The sequence below is a fragment of the Acromyrmex echinatior genome, chromosome 17 (assembly GCF_024713525.1).
Source record: "Acromyrmex echinatior isolate Ae372 chromosome 17, ASM2471352v2, whole genome shotgun sequence".
Taxonomy (NCBI): Eukaryota; Metazoa; Arthropoda; class Insecta; order Hymenoptera; family Formicidae; genus Acromyrmex; species Acromyrmex echinatior.
This window is the reverse complement of record NC_141868.1, coordinates 4,979,430-4,994,990: the sequence shown is the minus strand read 5'-3', so window position 1 is coordinate 4,994,990 and position 15,561 is coordinate 4,979,430. Positions and strand designations below refer to the sequence as shown.

General features: G+C 28.1%; 3 protein-coding genes across 4 annotated transcripts in view; 2 read left to right on the top strand and 1 right to left on the bottom strand.

Moving 5' to 3' along the window:
• The window catches only part of LOC147906885 (uncharacterized), a 365,738-nt gene that overhangs the window by 319,830 nt on the left and 30,347 nt on the right, over window positions 1-15,561 (bottom strand). The gene's annotated exons all lie outside the window — the stretch shown is intronic.
• LOC147906888 (uncharacterized) lies at window positions 3,192-7,463 on the top strand. 2 transcript variants are annotated; one of them, XR_015548014.1, is made up of 3 exons: window positions 3,192-3,428; window positions 4,190-4,517; window positions 5,267-7,463. XR_015548014.1 is itself a non-coding variant. In XM_087415206.1 (2 exons), exons 1-2 carry the CDS (start codon window positions 4,183-4,185, stop codon window positions 5,670-5,672), a joined length of 741 nt encoding a protein of 246 aa, XP_087271332.1. In that variant the 5' UTR covers window positions 3,438-4,182; the 3' UTR covers window positions 5,673-7,463. The 2 variants fall into 2 exon arrangements, 1 of the variants encoding a protein (XP_087271332.1); XM_087415206.1 differs by lacking the exon at window positions 3,192-3,428 and having other exon boundaries at window positions 3,438-4,517.
• Window positions 9,779-14,681, top strand: LOC147906887 (uncharacterized). The gene is made up of 3 exons (XM_087415207.1): window positions 9,779-12,426; window positions 13,170-13,571; window positions 14,375-14,681. The coding sequence occupies exons 1-3, from the start codon at window positions 12,092-12,094 to the stop codon at window positions 14,376-14,378; spliced, it is 741 nt and encodes a 246-aa protein (XP_087271333.1). The 5' UTR covers window positions 9,779-12,091; the 3' UTR covers window positions 14,379-14,681.

The window sequence follows — 15,561 nt, the reverse complement described above, 5'->3', positions numbered from 1 at the left end:
TATATCTTTATTAAAATTTTAGTTTTATTATATTATGCACATATTTGTGTATTCTTGAATGTGTGCGTATAGGTGTTCGTGCGTACGTGCGTGCGTGCATGCGCATGTACACATGTAGGCATAAATTATACAATTACATGCATAATTTATATAACTTCCTCTATAAATATTATTTTCCTTTCAATGTTTTATAACATCAATATTTTTCTATAGACAATTACTAAAAGAAATATAATTGAATAGCATATAAATAGAAGGGTTTAAATTTGTATTCTTTTTTAAAAGTCATAAATAATATTATCATGTGCCGTCGTATAATATTGTCGAGTATTTAATATATAATTATAATAATAAATGCTTAATATTTTATCACTTTAACAAATTTTTGTCACATTTTATCTCAACACAGATTCGCACAGAGCTTCAAATTCTATTTTGAAGAGTTTCCGATTCAGACTTGGAAGAATGTGTAAAATTATCTAATTTGGATAACGATTTATTATTTGATGAAATCTTCGATCTCCTTGAATAAGAATAATTTATTATTATGTATAAAATAATTAGCGATTATATATAAAACATGTACATTTATTGACAACTGAATTGACGGTTTCGAAACTAAATTAACCTAACGCAAATTTAAACTTTTCGTAGGTTAGTAGTTCTGCAAATCTCAAATTTTGTATGACGCATATAACATAATATAAAGTATAATTTTGAGCGTTTTCCTAATATTGTAACGGCTAATATTCGGCGATTTTTTAATCAAAAAAATTTTGTTAATGTCACACTAGTGCATCAACTGTAATTTTTTAAATTTGTCTTTTGTTATAGTATGATTTTGTATTTCTGAGATATAATACTTTAAATATAGATCTTTTCCCATGTAATACATGAAGAAGGTATTTTATTCCATCATTCTGTATTATATGGAAGTAAATTCATTTGTACTTGCATTCACTGATTTATTGTACTGTACCGATTATATATATATATATACATATAATCAGATCTCAATAAATTAAAATGAAATATGAAATAGACAAAATATAATATAGCTATTTTTAAATTAAACGCATTTCGAAAAAGCAAAATTTTACTGAATAAAAACAAAATGCAATTTAAAGCTAAAAATAGCCGTTTGATTCTTTAACATAAATGTAAGTATACAGTAAAAAAAGATGGAAATTACAAAAAGAAATAAATACATTAAATAACTACGTTTATATTGATTAGTATAAGACACTATATGAAGTACTTATTAACTTAGTTATTACAAATAAATGTAACTTAAATAAGTTACAGAGATATAAATGGAAAGAAAGAAGTTAGATACGCTTACTGAAAAATGACTCTAACTGTATTTCATTACAGATAATGAATTACCTCTCAATCTTGATAGAAATATAATTTGTGTTTCTTAGGCCCAGTTGCATCAATGTTACTTTAACTTTAAACAAGGCTTAAAATTCTCTGTGTCTCTGTCTCTCTTTTGCTTTAAAGCGAGACAGGAAGCGTTTTTAACCTCGCTTAAAGTTAAAGGAACATTGGTGCAATCGGGCCTTATACAAACTTCTATAATTAAACTGTTGACTTAGTGTAATAGAGAGAAATGAACCTGATTATGAGCTGTCCTCGTCATAGTTCACATAGGAGTATGTATGCGTCCTGTCTGTGAGTATCGTATAAATTTATATGTGAAAACACTATGTTAATCATAATAGAAATTATCACAAATGTGAAATTTCATTGCAAACTTTTCATTCATCAGCTTTTTAATATATTTATATTCTAGAATATAATATAAATAACACTAATTTGCAGTGTAATAAATATCTTTTTAAAAAAAAGATAAAAAAAGGAGCCAAATTTATGTGTATCTTCTGTCAACCCATAAAAAAGTGTTATATAAACTAAAAAAAAAAACGTTACATAAATCATATAATTCAAGTAATAATATTGTTAATATTTTAATATAAATTATCCCTCAGTAGCTTAAAAAAAAATGCAATTTGTAATGAAATACAACATTTAATCTATTGTAATAAAATTAAAAATATTAAGCATCACAAAATGAGAAAATTTTATTGAAATAAAATTTTTTATGTAAAAAAATTTGTCGCGCGCGCTGTTTGACCTCGAAATATAATAAGTAAATGTTATATAAAAGAATTGAACGATGTTTATTGCTTAATTAACATTAATCAACATTAAAATTACTATCACAATTGAGATTATATTTAATTTTAAATCTACTTTTAAATCTTATTTAAATCGCATGAATTATCGGCATCGCCCGGCGTCGTCGTCGTCGTCCTATATCGTCGTCGCTGTCGCCGTCGTCCAGTACCATCGTCGTTGTTGCCATCGTTGACGTCTAACGATAACGACGTAGTTGAATCGTCATCCTTATTTATCGTCTTTCTCACTCTCTCTCTCTCTCTCTCTCTCTATCTATCTTTCTCTCTCTCTCGCTCGTTCCCTCTCGTCCTCTCCCTGTTTGCCTAGTATACATAAATTACACCCGTTTTCGCATTAAGAATTACTTTCATTGCTAATTTTACTTTAATTTTATATTAAAATTAAAATTCTATGAAAACATTGTAAACAGCAGTTTAATGGACAAAACGCTTTATAGCGTATATGCACTCGTGTCACACGTACGTCTAAAAAAATTTGAAAAGCTGTATGGTCCCTTTTGGGAAACGATCTCTAGATCTCGGTATCGGCTTCACTAATTTTATTATTTGGAGTGGTCGCAATCGAAAGATACCGATATATAACATTATATAATAAAAGTGTTTTCAGATTTTTGATTGCGATTTTAGTTTCTGAGTAATTTTAATTTAAAGTTGTTGATATCAAAACTATATCAGATAAAGCTAGTGATAGCCTTGCGAATTTGATAACGATATGAATATCTACGCAACAACATTTACATATCAAACCGTCAAGCGATCCGTTTTATATTTTAATTTAAAAATAACTTATTAAAGTAACTATACAGGGAAATTTCGATATATTGTATTAAAAACATATTATTATTATCCATAAGTAAAGTAAAAAAATAATTAATAATTGCTATTTTTTGTTTTTCTAATTTCTACTAAATAAAATATCTTTTTGCAAAAAGCAATCGTTATATTAATTCGTGTATGGAACTTTAATTACGCGAGTAAGCAATCACTTACTCTAATAAGCGTGAAGTATTATTGCGATGTATATCTTCTAGCACTTGTGACCACGTTTCAAGAGGTAATGCACGACGATACACGGAACAGTTAGCGCTACGTCTGTCAACTCGAGTTTCATTGAACGAATGAAAGCAGTAGTAGCGCGAACTTGCTTATGCACTGCGCTAAGCACAACGAAGACACCGTAATAATAAACGCTAAAGCGTCTATAAAATGTTGGTAAATTATCTCAAAGTAAGTATTCTATATTTAATAAAAATTAAATTGCTAAATATACTCTTTAAATTTTTTGGAGTAAAATTTTACAAAAAGATTAAAAAGTGAGCCAGTCTTGAAAAAAAATGGGAACATTTTCACTCTTTAAGAGAAGTGAGAATTCATTCTTCTTAAGTAAGATTTTACTCTCTTGGAATAAAATTTGAAGAATAAAGTCTCCAATTTCAAAACGAAGAAGTAAGAATTTGTTCCTTTGGAATAAATCTCACTCCAAATGAAATCTTATTTCAGAAGAATGAAAATCTGCTACTTTTTGTTTAATCAAGAATGAAAAGTTTTAATTTATTTTTTTTCAAGATTGAGTTTTCATCACAAAAGATTTAGAGAGTATAGTATGCTTTTTGTGCTTCAATAAATGAACAATTATTTTATATTTTACGTTTCGTTGTGATTAATTAGCGTTGTCTAGAATAATAACGAAATATAAAAAATCGATTGACAGATTTCAGAATGGAAATGTTGTCACTTAATATAATATTTAAAATGTAATATAAGAGCTAGATATTGTAATATATAAGAACTATATAAATAGATCTATTAAATCTCGTTATCAAACAGATTCAAAAATACGAACATCAATATTTATAAGTATTCCATCAAAGAATAATATCTCTGTCTGTAAACAGTTTAGCAACAGTTTTTGCAAACGATTCTTTACATCGTTTCTGTACCTTTTGTGATTAGTTACCAATAATCCTTACAAAACGTTATAATGGCAGAACAAGAAGTAGACGATATTCTAATCCCAGTTCATCGTTGGATACGTGGCCATTATACAAAATTAACAAGTAGTAATGAAGCAAAATGTAATCATTGTGCAGAAACCACTATATATAATAATAGATACTTAGCTGATTTACATGAACACTTGGTGAAGAGACATTCAGACATATTATCAGAAGAAGAGAAGAAAGAAGATAAATTCCATTGGATTTGGGATTATTTTATCGCAATAAGTGATAGAGAGGCAACATGCAAAATATGTGATTCATCAATTAAGTACCAAAAAATAACTCCACTCAAGAGGCATTTAAAACGTATTCACAAGTAGGTGTACTCGAAGTATTATAAATTAAAAAATTTATTTACGTACTGGAGAATGTAAAATTAATATTAGTAAAATTATCAATGTCAGCTAAAGAAAATGTAACGCAAACAAATATACTCAAATAAAGTTAGAAAAATTTATTAAACAGATTTTTGATACATGCCAAATATGATTTGCACTTTTAAGCATCATAAACGTACAATAAAAAAAAATTCAAAATTTATTGAAGTAACATACACACAAATTAGAAATTTTAATCAAATAAATAATATATGTGTAGATAATGCGCGCAATCAAAAGAATATGGAACATAGAACAAGAATTTTAATCTATTACGAACTGTGTATTTCACAACATATGATTTCTAAAGGTTGAAATTTCTATTTTCTTAATTCCTATTTCTTTGATAGCGTAATTCCTTATAAAACTAATCGGTATTCATTTATGTTAAACAGCCTTATCAAATAACAAACTGAATTCCATGTTTCAAACTTACTATTACTGTGTTTAGTATAAAAAATTAGTGAAAAATAATGTGAAAAATTCGAATTTTTACCGGATAATTATCATATTTACAGAATATTTAAATCTGCTTGATCGCTACATTTTTTATCACTACTAAATGTTCGAATAATAGATTTAAAAAAAATTATAATTTAGTCCGCATAACGGAGGATTAGCATAATTGAAAATAATAGATTCAATGTACTTTTTATTGCTTTTTTAATAACTTCTTATGTAAATATAGGATATTCAACCCAAATTCAGATCGTGTAGAAGACAACGAGAGCAATTCAGACAATGACATGATTGCAAATGAGGATATAACTAAAAAGACAGATTTTATTCCAGCTCGTCTTTACATACGTAAACATTACACAAAATTACCAAAGAATAATACTGCAAGATGCAACTATTGTAATGCAAAATTCACTACGCAAAATAGGTCTTTAGCTCATTTACATGAACACTTGGTGAAGAGACATCCAGACATATTATCAGAAGAAGAGAAGAAAGAAGATAAATTCGATTTGTGTTGGGATTATTTTATCGCAAAAAGCGATAGAGAGGCAACATGCAAAATATGTGACTCAACAATTAAGTGCTATTCAATAACTCATCTCAAGAGGCATTTAAAATTTATTCACAAGTAGGTGTACTCGAAGAATTATAAATTAAAAAATTTATTTACATACTGAAGAATGTAAAATTAATAATAGTAAAATGATCAATGTGAGCTAAAGAAAATGTAACGCAAACAAATATACTCAAATAAAGCTGGAAAGATTTATTAAACAGATTTTTGATAAATGTCAAATATGATTTGAACTTTTAAGCATTATAAACGTACAATAAAAAAAAGTTCAAAATTTATTGAAGTAACATACACACAAATTTTAATCAAATATTTAATATATGTGTAGATACTGCGCGCAATCAAAAAAATATGGAAGAATAAGAATTTTAATCTATTAGACACTATGTAATCCAACAAGACATGATTTCCGAACGGTTAAAATTTCTATTTTCTATTTCTTAGTTCCTATTTCTTTGATTGCGGAATTCCTTATAAAACCTTGATATAACTCTATAATTCCTCTATAATCGGTATTTATGTTACACGACTTCATTGAATGCAAACTGAATTCCATGTTTGAAATTTATGCATATGTATATTATTTCTGTTTAGTATAAAAAAAAAGTAATATTATATAAAATATTTTTATTTTTATCAGACAATTATAAAATTTACAATATATTTGAATCTGCTTCGTCGCTAAATTTTTGTTCCCTCCTAAATGTTCAAATAATATATTCTAAAAAATTTATAATTCATTCCGTACAGTGAAAAATGTTCATAATAAAATATAATATATCCACTGTACTTTTAATTGCTTTTTTAATAACTTGTTATGTAAATGTAGGATATTAGGTCCAAATTCAAATCGTGTAGGTAACGAGAGCAATCCAGATAATGATATGAGTGCAAATGAGGATATATAACTCCAAAGACAGACAATTATATCCTAGATCTCGTCTTTGAATACGTAGACGTTACACAAAATTGACAAGTAGAAATGAGGCAAGCTGCAAAATTATTATAATGCAAAATTTAATATACATAATAGATCCTTAACTATTTTACATAAACACTTCGTGAAGGCACATCCAGTCATATTATCAGAAGAAGAGAAAAAAGAAGATAAATTTTATTGGACTAGGGATTATTTTATCGCAAAAAGCGATACAGAGACAACATGTATACTATGTAATGCTATAATTGGGTCTAAACTTACAAGTCGTTTAATACTACATTTAAAACAATGTCTTATGTAATTATATAAGTTAATTAAATTAAGTAAATTAAAGACATTAATTAACGTTCTGCAAGAATATAATATAATAATTAAATAATCAGTATCAGATAAAAAATGTGTTACGCAAATAACGTTTGTATTTACTCAACAAAAAAATTGTTAAATAAATTTGTGTAATACGTGTCGATAAATTTGATTTATAAATGCATCTATTCATATACTTATGTGTATATACATATTTATGTTTTATACAAGGTGTAACTGAAATAACGCTCTCTAAGCGTACAGTACTATTCCTTTTATATATATAAATAGCTGAATCAATGTGTCCTCTAATATTTTGCAATTTTCGCAATAGTTGACGAGATATTAATTTCTAAAGATTACTAAAACGGATAAAATCGATGAATAAAACAATATTAAGATACCTTTTAGTATTCTTTGTGAAATATTTTGGAGACGTTTCTTGAAGAATTCTTCAAAAAATATTTTAAAGTTGTCTTGTAACGTTAATTTTAAACATTTTGCTCATTAGGTAACTAAAAAAAGTATTACAGAAATTGTAAAATAGTAGAAGACTTTTCCATTCAGTTTTTTGTTAGTATTAATACTATATGATTAATGGGCGTTTTTTTTTTCAAAAACGATCTGTATGTATATCTTTATTAAAATTTTAGTTTTATTATATTATGCACATATTTGTGAATTCTTGAATGTGTGCGTATGGGCGTTCGTTCGTACGTGCGTAGGTGCGTGCGTGCATGCGCATGTACACATGTAGGCATAAATTATACAATTACATACATAATTTATACAATTTCCTCTATAAACATCATTTTCCTTTCAACGTTACAACATTTTTAACATCAATATTTTTCTATAGACAATTACTAAAAGAAATATAATTGAATAGCATATAAATAGGGTTTAAATTTGTTTTCTCATTTGAAAGTCATAAATATTATTTTCATGTGCCGTCGTATAATATTGTCGAGTATTTAATATATAATTTTAATAACAAATGCCAAATATTTTATCACTTTATCAAATTTTTGTCACATTTTATCTCAACACAGATTCGCACAGAGCTTCAAATTCTATGGATTATGAAGATTTTCCGATGCAGACTTGGCTGAATGTGTAAAATTATTTAATTTGGATGACGATTTATTATTTGATGAAATCTTCGATCTCCTGGAATAAGGATAATTTATTATTATGTTTAAAATAATTAGCGATTATATATAAAATATATATAATACATTTATTGACAACTGAATTGACGGTTTCGAAACTAAATTAACCTTACGCAAATTTAAACTTTTCCTAGGTTAGTAGTTCTGCAAATCTCAAATTTTGTATGACGCATATAACATAATATAAGGTATAATTTTAAGCGTTTTCCTAATATTGTAACGGTTAATATTCGGCGATTTTTTAATCAAAATTTTGTTAACGTCACACTAGTGCATCAACTGTAATTTTTTAAATTTGTCTTTTGTTTTTGTATGATTTTGTATTTCTGAGATATAATATTTTAAATATAGAACTTTTCCCATGTAATACATGAAGAAGATATTTTATTTCATCTTCATTCTGTATTATACGGAAGTTAATTCATTTGTACTTGCATTCTCTGATTTATTGCACTGTATCCATTATATACATATACATATAATCGGATCACAATAAATCTAAATGAAATATGAAATAGACAAAATATAATATAGCTATTTTTAAATTAAATGCATTTCGAAAAAGCAAAATTTTACTGAATAAAAACAAAATGCAATTTAAAGCTAAAAATAGCCGTTTGATTCTTTAACATAAATGTAAGTATACTGTAAAAAAAGATGGAAATTACAAATAGAAGTAAATACATTAAATAACTACGTTTATATCGATTATTATAAAACACTATATGAAGTACTTATTAACTTAGTTATTACAAATAAATGTAACTTAAGTAAGTTACAGAGATATAAGTGGAAAAAAAGAAGTTAGATACGTTTACTGAAAAATGACTCTAACTGTATTTCATTACAGATAATGAATTACCTCTCAACCTTGATAGAAATATAATTTGTGTTTCTTAGGCCCAGTTGCATCAATGTTACTTTAACTTTAAACAAGGCTTAAATTTGTGTCTCTGTCTCTCTTTTGCTTTAAAGCGAGACAGGAAGCGTTTTAAGCCTCGCTTAAAGTTAAAGGAACATTGGTGCCTTATACAAACTTCTATAATTAAACTGTTGACTCAGTGTAATAGAGAGAAATGAACCTGATTGTGAGCTGTCCTCGTCATAGTTCACATATGCGTATGTATGCGTCCTGTCTGTGAATATCGTATAAATTTATATGTGAAAACACTATGTTAATCATAACAGAAATTATCACAAATGCGAAATTTCATTGCAAACTTTTCATTCATCAGCTTTTTAATATAATTATATTATAGAAAATAATATAAATAAGAATAATTTGCAGTGTAATATATATCTTTTTAAAAAAAAAATAAAAAAAAGGTGCCAAATTTACATGTATCTCCTGTAAACCCATAAAAAAGTGTTATATAAACTAAAAAAAAAACGTTACATAAATCATATAATTCAAATAATAATATTGTTAATATTTTATTATAAATTATCCCTCAGTAACTTAAAAAAAAATGCAATTTGCAATGAAATACAACATATAATCTAAAAAAATTAAAGACATTAAGCATCACAAAATGAGAAAATTTTATTAAAATAACAAAATTTTTTATGTAAAAAAATTTGCCGCGCGCGCTGCTAAACCTCAAAATATAATAAGTAAATGTTACATAAAAGAATTGAACGATATTTATTGCTTAACTGACATTAATCGACATTAAAATTACAATCACTATTACAATTAAGATTATATTATAATTTTAAATCTAATTTAAATCGCATGTCTTACCGGCATCTCCTGGCGTCGTCGTCCTATATCGTCATCGTTGTCGCCGTCGTTCAATATCATCATCATTGCCTACGTCTAACGACAACGATGTAGTTGTATCGTCATCCTCATTCATCGTCTCTCTCTCTCTCTCTCTCTCTCTCTCTCTCTCTCTCTCTCTCTCTCTTTCTCTCTCTCTCACTTTCTCTCTCGCTCGCTCGCTCTCGTCCTCTCGCTGTTTGCCTAATATATTAGGTGTTGGAATTAATTCGTAGCGTTTTACAAGTGATGGGAAGTACTTTCATTAATGTATTTTTTAATGCTCATGTGAAATAAATAACATTCTTTCATTAAAAAACGCTACGAATTAATTCCAACACCTAATACATAAATTACACCTGTATTCGTATTAAGAATCACTTTCATTGCTAATTTTACTTTAATTTTATATTAAAATTAAAATTCTATGAAAACATTGTAAACAGCAGTTTAATGGACAAAACGTTTCATATTGTATATGCACTCGTGTCACACGTACGTCTAAAAAAATTTGAAAAGCTGTATGGTCCCTATTGGGAAACGATCTCTAGATCTCGATATCCGCTTCACCAATTTTATTATTTGGAGCGGTCGGAATCGAAAGATATCGATATATAACATTATATAATAAAAGGGTTTTCAGATTTTTGATTGCGATTTTAGTTTCTGAGTAATTTTAATTTAAAGTTGTTGATATCAAAACTATATCAGATAAAACTAGTGATAGCCTTGCGAATTTGATAACGATATGAATATCTACGCAACAACGTTTACACATCAGACCGTCAAGCGATCCGTTTTATATTTTAATTTAAAAATAACTTATTAAAGTAACTATACAGGGAAATTTCGATATATTGTATTAAAAACATATTATTATTATCCATAAATAAAGTAAAAAAATAATTAATAATTGCTATTCTTTGTTTTTCTAATTTCTACTAAATAAAATATCTTTTTGCAAAAAGCACGATCTTGCACAGCGCTAAGCACAACGGAGACATAATAATAATAAACGCTAAAGCGTCTATAAAATGTCGGTAAAATATCTCAAAATAAGTATTCAATATTTAATAAAAATTAAAATTTTAATATACTCTTTAAATTTTTTGGAGTAAAATTTTACAAAACGATTAAAAAGTGAGCCAGTCTTAAAAAAAAATGAGAACATTTTCACTCTTTAAGAGAAGTGAGAATTCATTCTTTTTAAGTAAGATTTTACTCTCTTGGAATAAAATTTGAAGAATAAAGTCTCCAATTTCAAAAAGAAGAAGTAAGAATTTGTTCCTTTGGAATAAATCTCACTCCAAATGAAATCTTATTTCAGAAGAATGAAAATCTGCTATTTTTTGTTTAATCAAGAATGAAAAGTTTTAATTTATTTTTTTTCAAGATTGAGTTTTCATCACAAAAGATTTAGAGAGTATAGTATGCTTTTTGTGCTTCAATAAATGAACAATTATTTTATATTTTACGTTTCGTTGTGCTTTGTGGATTAATTAGCGTTGTCTAGAATAATAACGAAATATAAAAAATCGATTGACAGATTTCAGAATGGAAATGTTGTCATTTAATATAATATTTAAAATGTAATATAAGAGCTAGATATTGTAATATATAAGAGCTATATAAATAGATCTATTAAATTTCATTATCAAACAGATTCAAAAATACAAACATCAATATTTATAACATTACTTTAAATCCGAAGGGCCACTACGGTCTAAGTATTAAGATGTTGAACTAATATATATATTATTCTAACGAACAAAATTAATTTCAGAAATGATAACTACGTGTCGATATGGTTGTCGACATTAACGCAATTGATCTAAAATGTTAATGATCCCCCCAAAATTATCCAAATTAATCTTAAAAAACTGTAATAAATATATTGCGAAAAAATATTGCCTCGGCCGGGAGTCGAACCCGGATCTCTTGCATTCCGTACAGTTTTTTAAGATTAATTTGGGGAATTTTGGGGGGATTATTAACATTTCAGATCAATTGCGTTAATGTCGACAACCATATCGACACGTAATTATCATTTCTGAAATTAATTTATTCGTTTGAATAATATATATATTAGTTCAACATCTTAATACTTAGACCGTAGTGGCGCTTCGGATTTAAAGTAATGTTATTTAACATAACGGTATTGTTTCCTATCTTATTATCAATATTTATATGTATTCCGTCAAAGAATCATGTACATATCTCTGTCTCTAAACAGTTTAGCAACAGTTTTTGCAAACGATTCTTTACATCGTTACGAATAATCCTTACAAAACGTTATAATGGCAGAACAAGAAGTAGTCGATATTCTAATCCCAGTTCGTCGTTGGATGCGTGGCCATTATACAAAATTAACAAGTAGTAATCAGGCAAAATGTAATCATTGTGCAGAAATCGCTATATATAATAATAGATCCTTAGCTAAATTACATGAACATTTGGTGAAGAGACATCCAGACATATTATCAGAAGAAGAGAAGAAAGAAGATAAATTCCATTGGATTTGGGATTATTTTATCGCAATAAGCGATACAGAGGCAACATGCAAAATATGTGATTCATCAATTAAGTACCAAAATGTAACTCCACTCAAGAGGCATTTAAAATTTATTCACAAGTAGGTACTCGAAGAATTATAAATTAAAAAATTTATTTACGTACCGAAGAATGTAAAATTAATAATAGTAAAATGATCAATGTTAGCTGAAGAAAATGTAACGGGAACAAATATTCTCAAATAAAGCTAGAAAAATTTATTAAACAGATTTTTGATACATGCCAAATATGATTTGCACTTTTAAGCATCATAAAAGTAAAATAAAAAAAATTCAAAATTTATTGAAGTAACATACACACAAATTAGAAATTTTAATCAAATATATAATATATGTGTAGATAATGCGCGCAATCAAAAGAATATGGAACACAGAACAAGAATTTTAATCTATTAGGAACTGTGTATTTCACAACATATGATTTCTAAAGGTTGAAATTTCTATTTTTTTAATTCCTATTTCTTTGATAGCGCAATTCCTTATAAAACTAATCGGTATTCATTTATGTTAAACAGCCTTATCAAATAACAAACTGAATTTGTTTCAAACTAACTATTACTGTGTTTAGTATAAAAAATTAGTGAAAAATAATGTGAAAAATTCGAATTTTTATCGGATAATTATCAGAACTACAGAATATTTAAATCTGCTTGATCGCTACATTTTTGATCACTACTAAATGTTCGAATAATAGATTTTAAAAAAATTATAATTTAGTCCGCATAACGGAGGATTAGCATAATTGAAAATAATGGCTTCAACGTACTTTTTATTGCTTTTTTAATAACTTCTTATGTAAATATAGGATATTCAATCCAAATTCAGATCGTGTAGAGGACAACGAGAGCAATTCAGACAATGACATGATTGCAAATGAGGATATAACTAAAAAGACAGATTTTATTCCAGCTCGTCTTTACATACGTAAACATTACACAAAATTACCAAAGAATAATGCTGCAAGATGCAACTATTGTAATGCAAAATTCACTACGCAAAATAGATTTTTAGCTCATTTACATAAACACTTGGTGAAGAAACATCCAGACATATTATCAGAAGAAGAGAAGAAAGAAGATAAATTCAATTGGTCTTGGGATTATTTTATCGCAAAAAGCGATAGAGAGGCAACATGCAAAATATGTGACTCAATAATTAAGTACCAAACAGTAAACCAACTCAAGAGTCATTTAAAACATATTCACAAGTAGGTGTACTCGAAGTATTATTAATTAAAAAATTTATTTACGTACTGGAGAAGGTAAAATTTATAATAGTAAAATGATCAATGTCAGCTAAAGAAAATGTAACGCAAACAAATATACTCAAATAAAGCTAGAAAAATTTATTAAACAGATTTTTGATACATGTCAAATATGATTTGCACTTTTAAGCATTATAAACGTACAATAAAAAAAAGTTCAAAATTTATTGAAGTAACATACACACAAATTAGTAATTTTAATCAAATATTTAATATATGTGTAAATTCTGCGCGAAATCAAAAGAATATGGAACACAAAACAAGAATTTTAATCTATTAGGAACTGTGTATTTCACAACACATGATTTCTGAAGGTTGGAATTTCTATTTTCTTAATTCTTATTTCTTTGATAGCGCAATTTCTTATAAAACCTTGATATTACTCTTTAATTCCAAATCGGTATTCATTTATGTTACACGACCTCATTGAATGCAAACTGAATTGTTTGAAATTTATGCATATATATATTTTTTCTGTTTAGTATAAAAAAAAAATAATATTATATAAAATATTCTTATTTTTATCAGACAATTATCAAATTTACAATATATTTGAGTAAGCTTCGTCGCTAAATTTTTGATTCCGCCTAAACGTTCAAATAATATGTTCTAAAAAATTTATAATTCATTCCGTACAGCGAAAAATGTACATAATTGAATATAATATATCTACTGTACATTTAATTGCTTTTTTAATAACTTCTTATGCAAATGTAAGATATTAGATCCAAATTCAAATCGTGTAGATAACGAGAGCAATCCGGATAATGATATGAGTTCAAATGAGGATATATAACTCCAAAGACAGACAATTTTATCTCAGATCTCGTCTTTGAATACGTAGACGTTACACAAAATTAACAAGTAGAAATGATGCAAGATGCAAGATTATTGTAATGCAAGATTTAATATACATAATAGATCCTTAACTATTTTACATAAACACTTCGTGAAGCCACATCCAGTCATATTATCAGAAGAAGAGAAAAAAGAAGATAAATTTTATTGGACTTGGGATTATTTTATCGCAAAAAGCGATACAGAGACAACATGTATACTATATAATGCAACAATTGCGTCTAAACTTACATTCCTTACCGATTGATGCCGTATCGAGTTGAAGTTCGAGAGCGATACGCTGTCGCCAACGGTTGTGTTGATCCGGCCGAAATTCCTCTTCACCTGGGAAAGCTACGCGCGAAATCGATGATCCGAATAGCAACGCGCCGCACTGGACAATGCAGATCCCTAAGCATGTGCGTTGTTTGCAATGCCCGCCTAACGCCGGGATAAACATAACAACACCCCCGAAACAGATCGGCCGATTCCTCACCTTCGCCCTCGCTCACCATTCCTCCAGCCTCACTACCTCGGTCCTCACTCCACCCCCATCTTCTCCCCCTCATGGTTGCAATCTGATGGCTAGCAGGACACGACAATTAGCACGAGCGACAGATACGCACCCCGCATACAGATATCCACGGTTTTATTTGGGACTTCTGGTTAGAAAGCGTACGCAAACGACCGCGCGAACACTGGGTGGTCCTACCATCGGTTACTGGCACGTCTACAACTTCCGTAGAAACTCATTTTAAGGTTGCCGGGTGTGTCGCGGAACTAATCCGACTCTTGAGTGATTTTGCAAATTATGGAAAGAGCTAATTAAGAGTTTAGCTACGTGCGGGGTGTGTTATTTGGACGGACTATTGCGTGGTCGAGGAGATTTCCGTTCTGGTTGCGGACTCTCGAAAACAAGTCGGTTACATGAAAGACGAAACTTGTATCCCCGTCCTGTACGATTCATTTTATACAAATTCGAGATTTTGAACACATTGGCGCGATATTTACTAAATGCTTATTACATTTCATTCTTAGTACACACGATTAAGCATTCAAGTTCAATGCATTTCTTTTCTTTAAAATAGTAGGAGTA

Coding starts and splice junctions, on each gene's coding strand:
- LOC147906887 (XM_087415207.1), top strand. CDS start 12,092: ATGGCAGAACAAGAAGTAGTCGATATTCTAATCCCAGTTCGTCGTTGG. Junction 12,427..13,169: donor CATTTAAAATTTATTCACAA/GTAGGTACTCGA, acceptor ATGTAAATATAG/GATATTCAATCCAAATTCAG.
- LOC147906888 (XM_087415206.1), top strand. CDS start 4,183: ATGGCAGAACAAGAAGTAGACGATATTCTAATCCCAGTTCATCGTTGG. Junction 4,518..5,266: donor CATTTAAAACGTATTCACAA/GTAGGTGTACTC, acceptor ATGTAAATATAG/GATATTCAACCCAAATTCAG.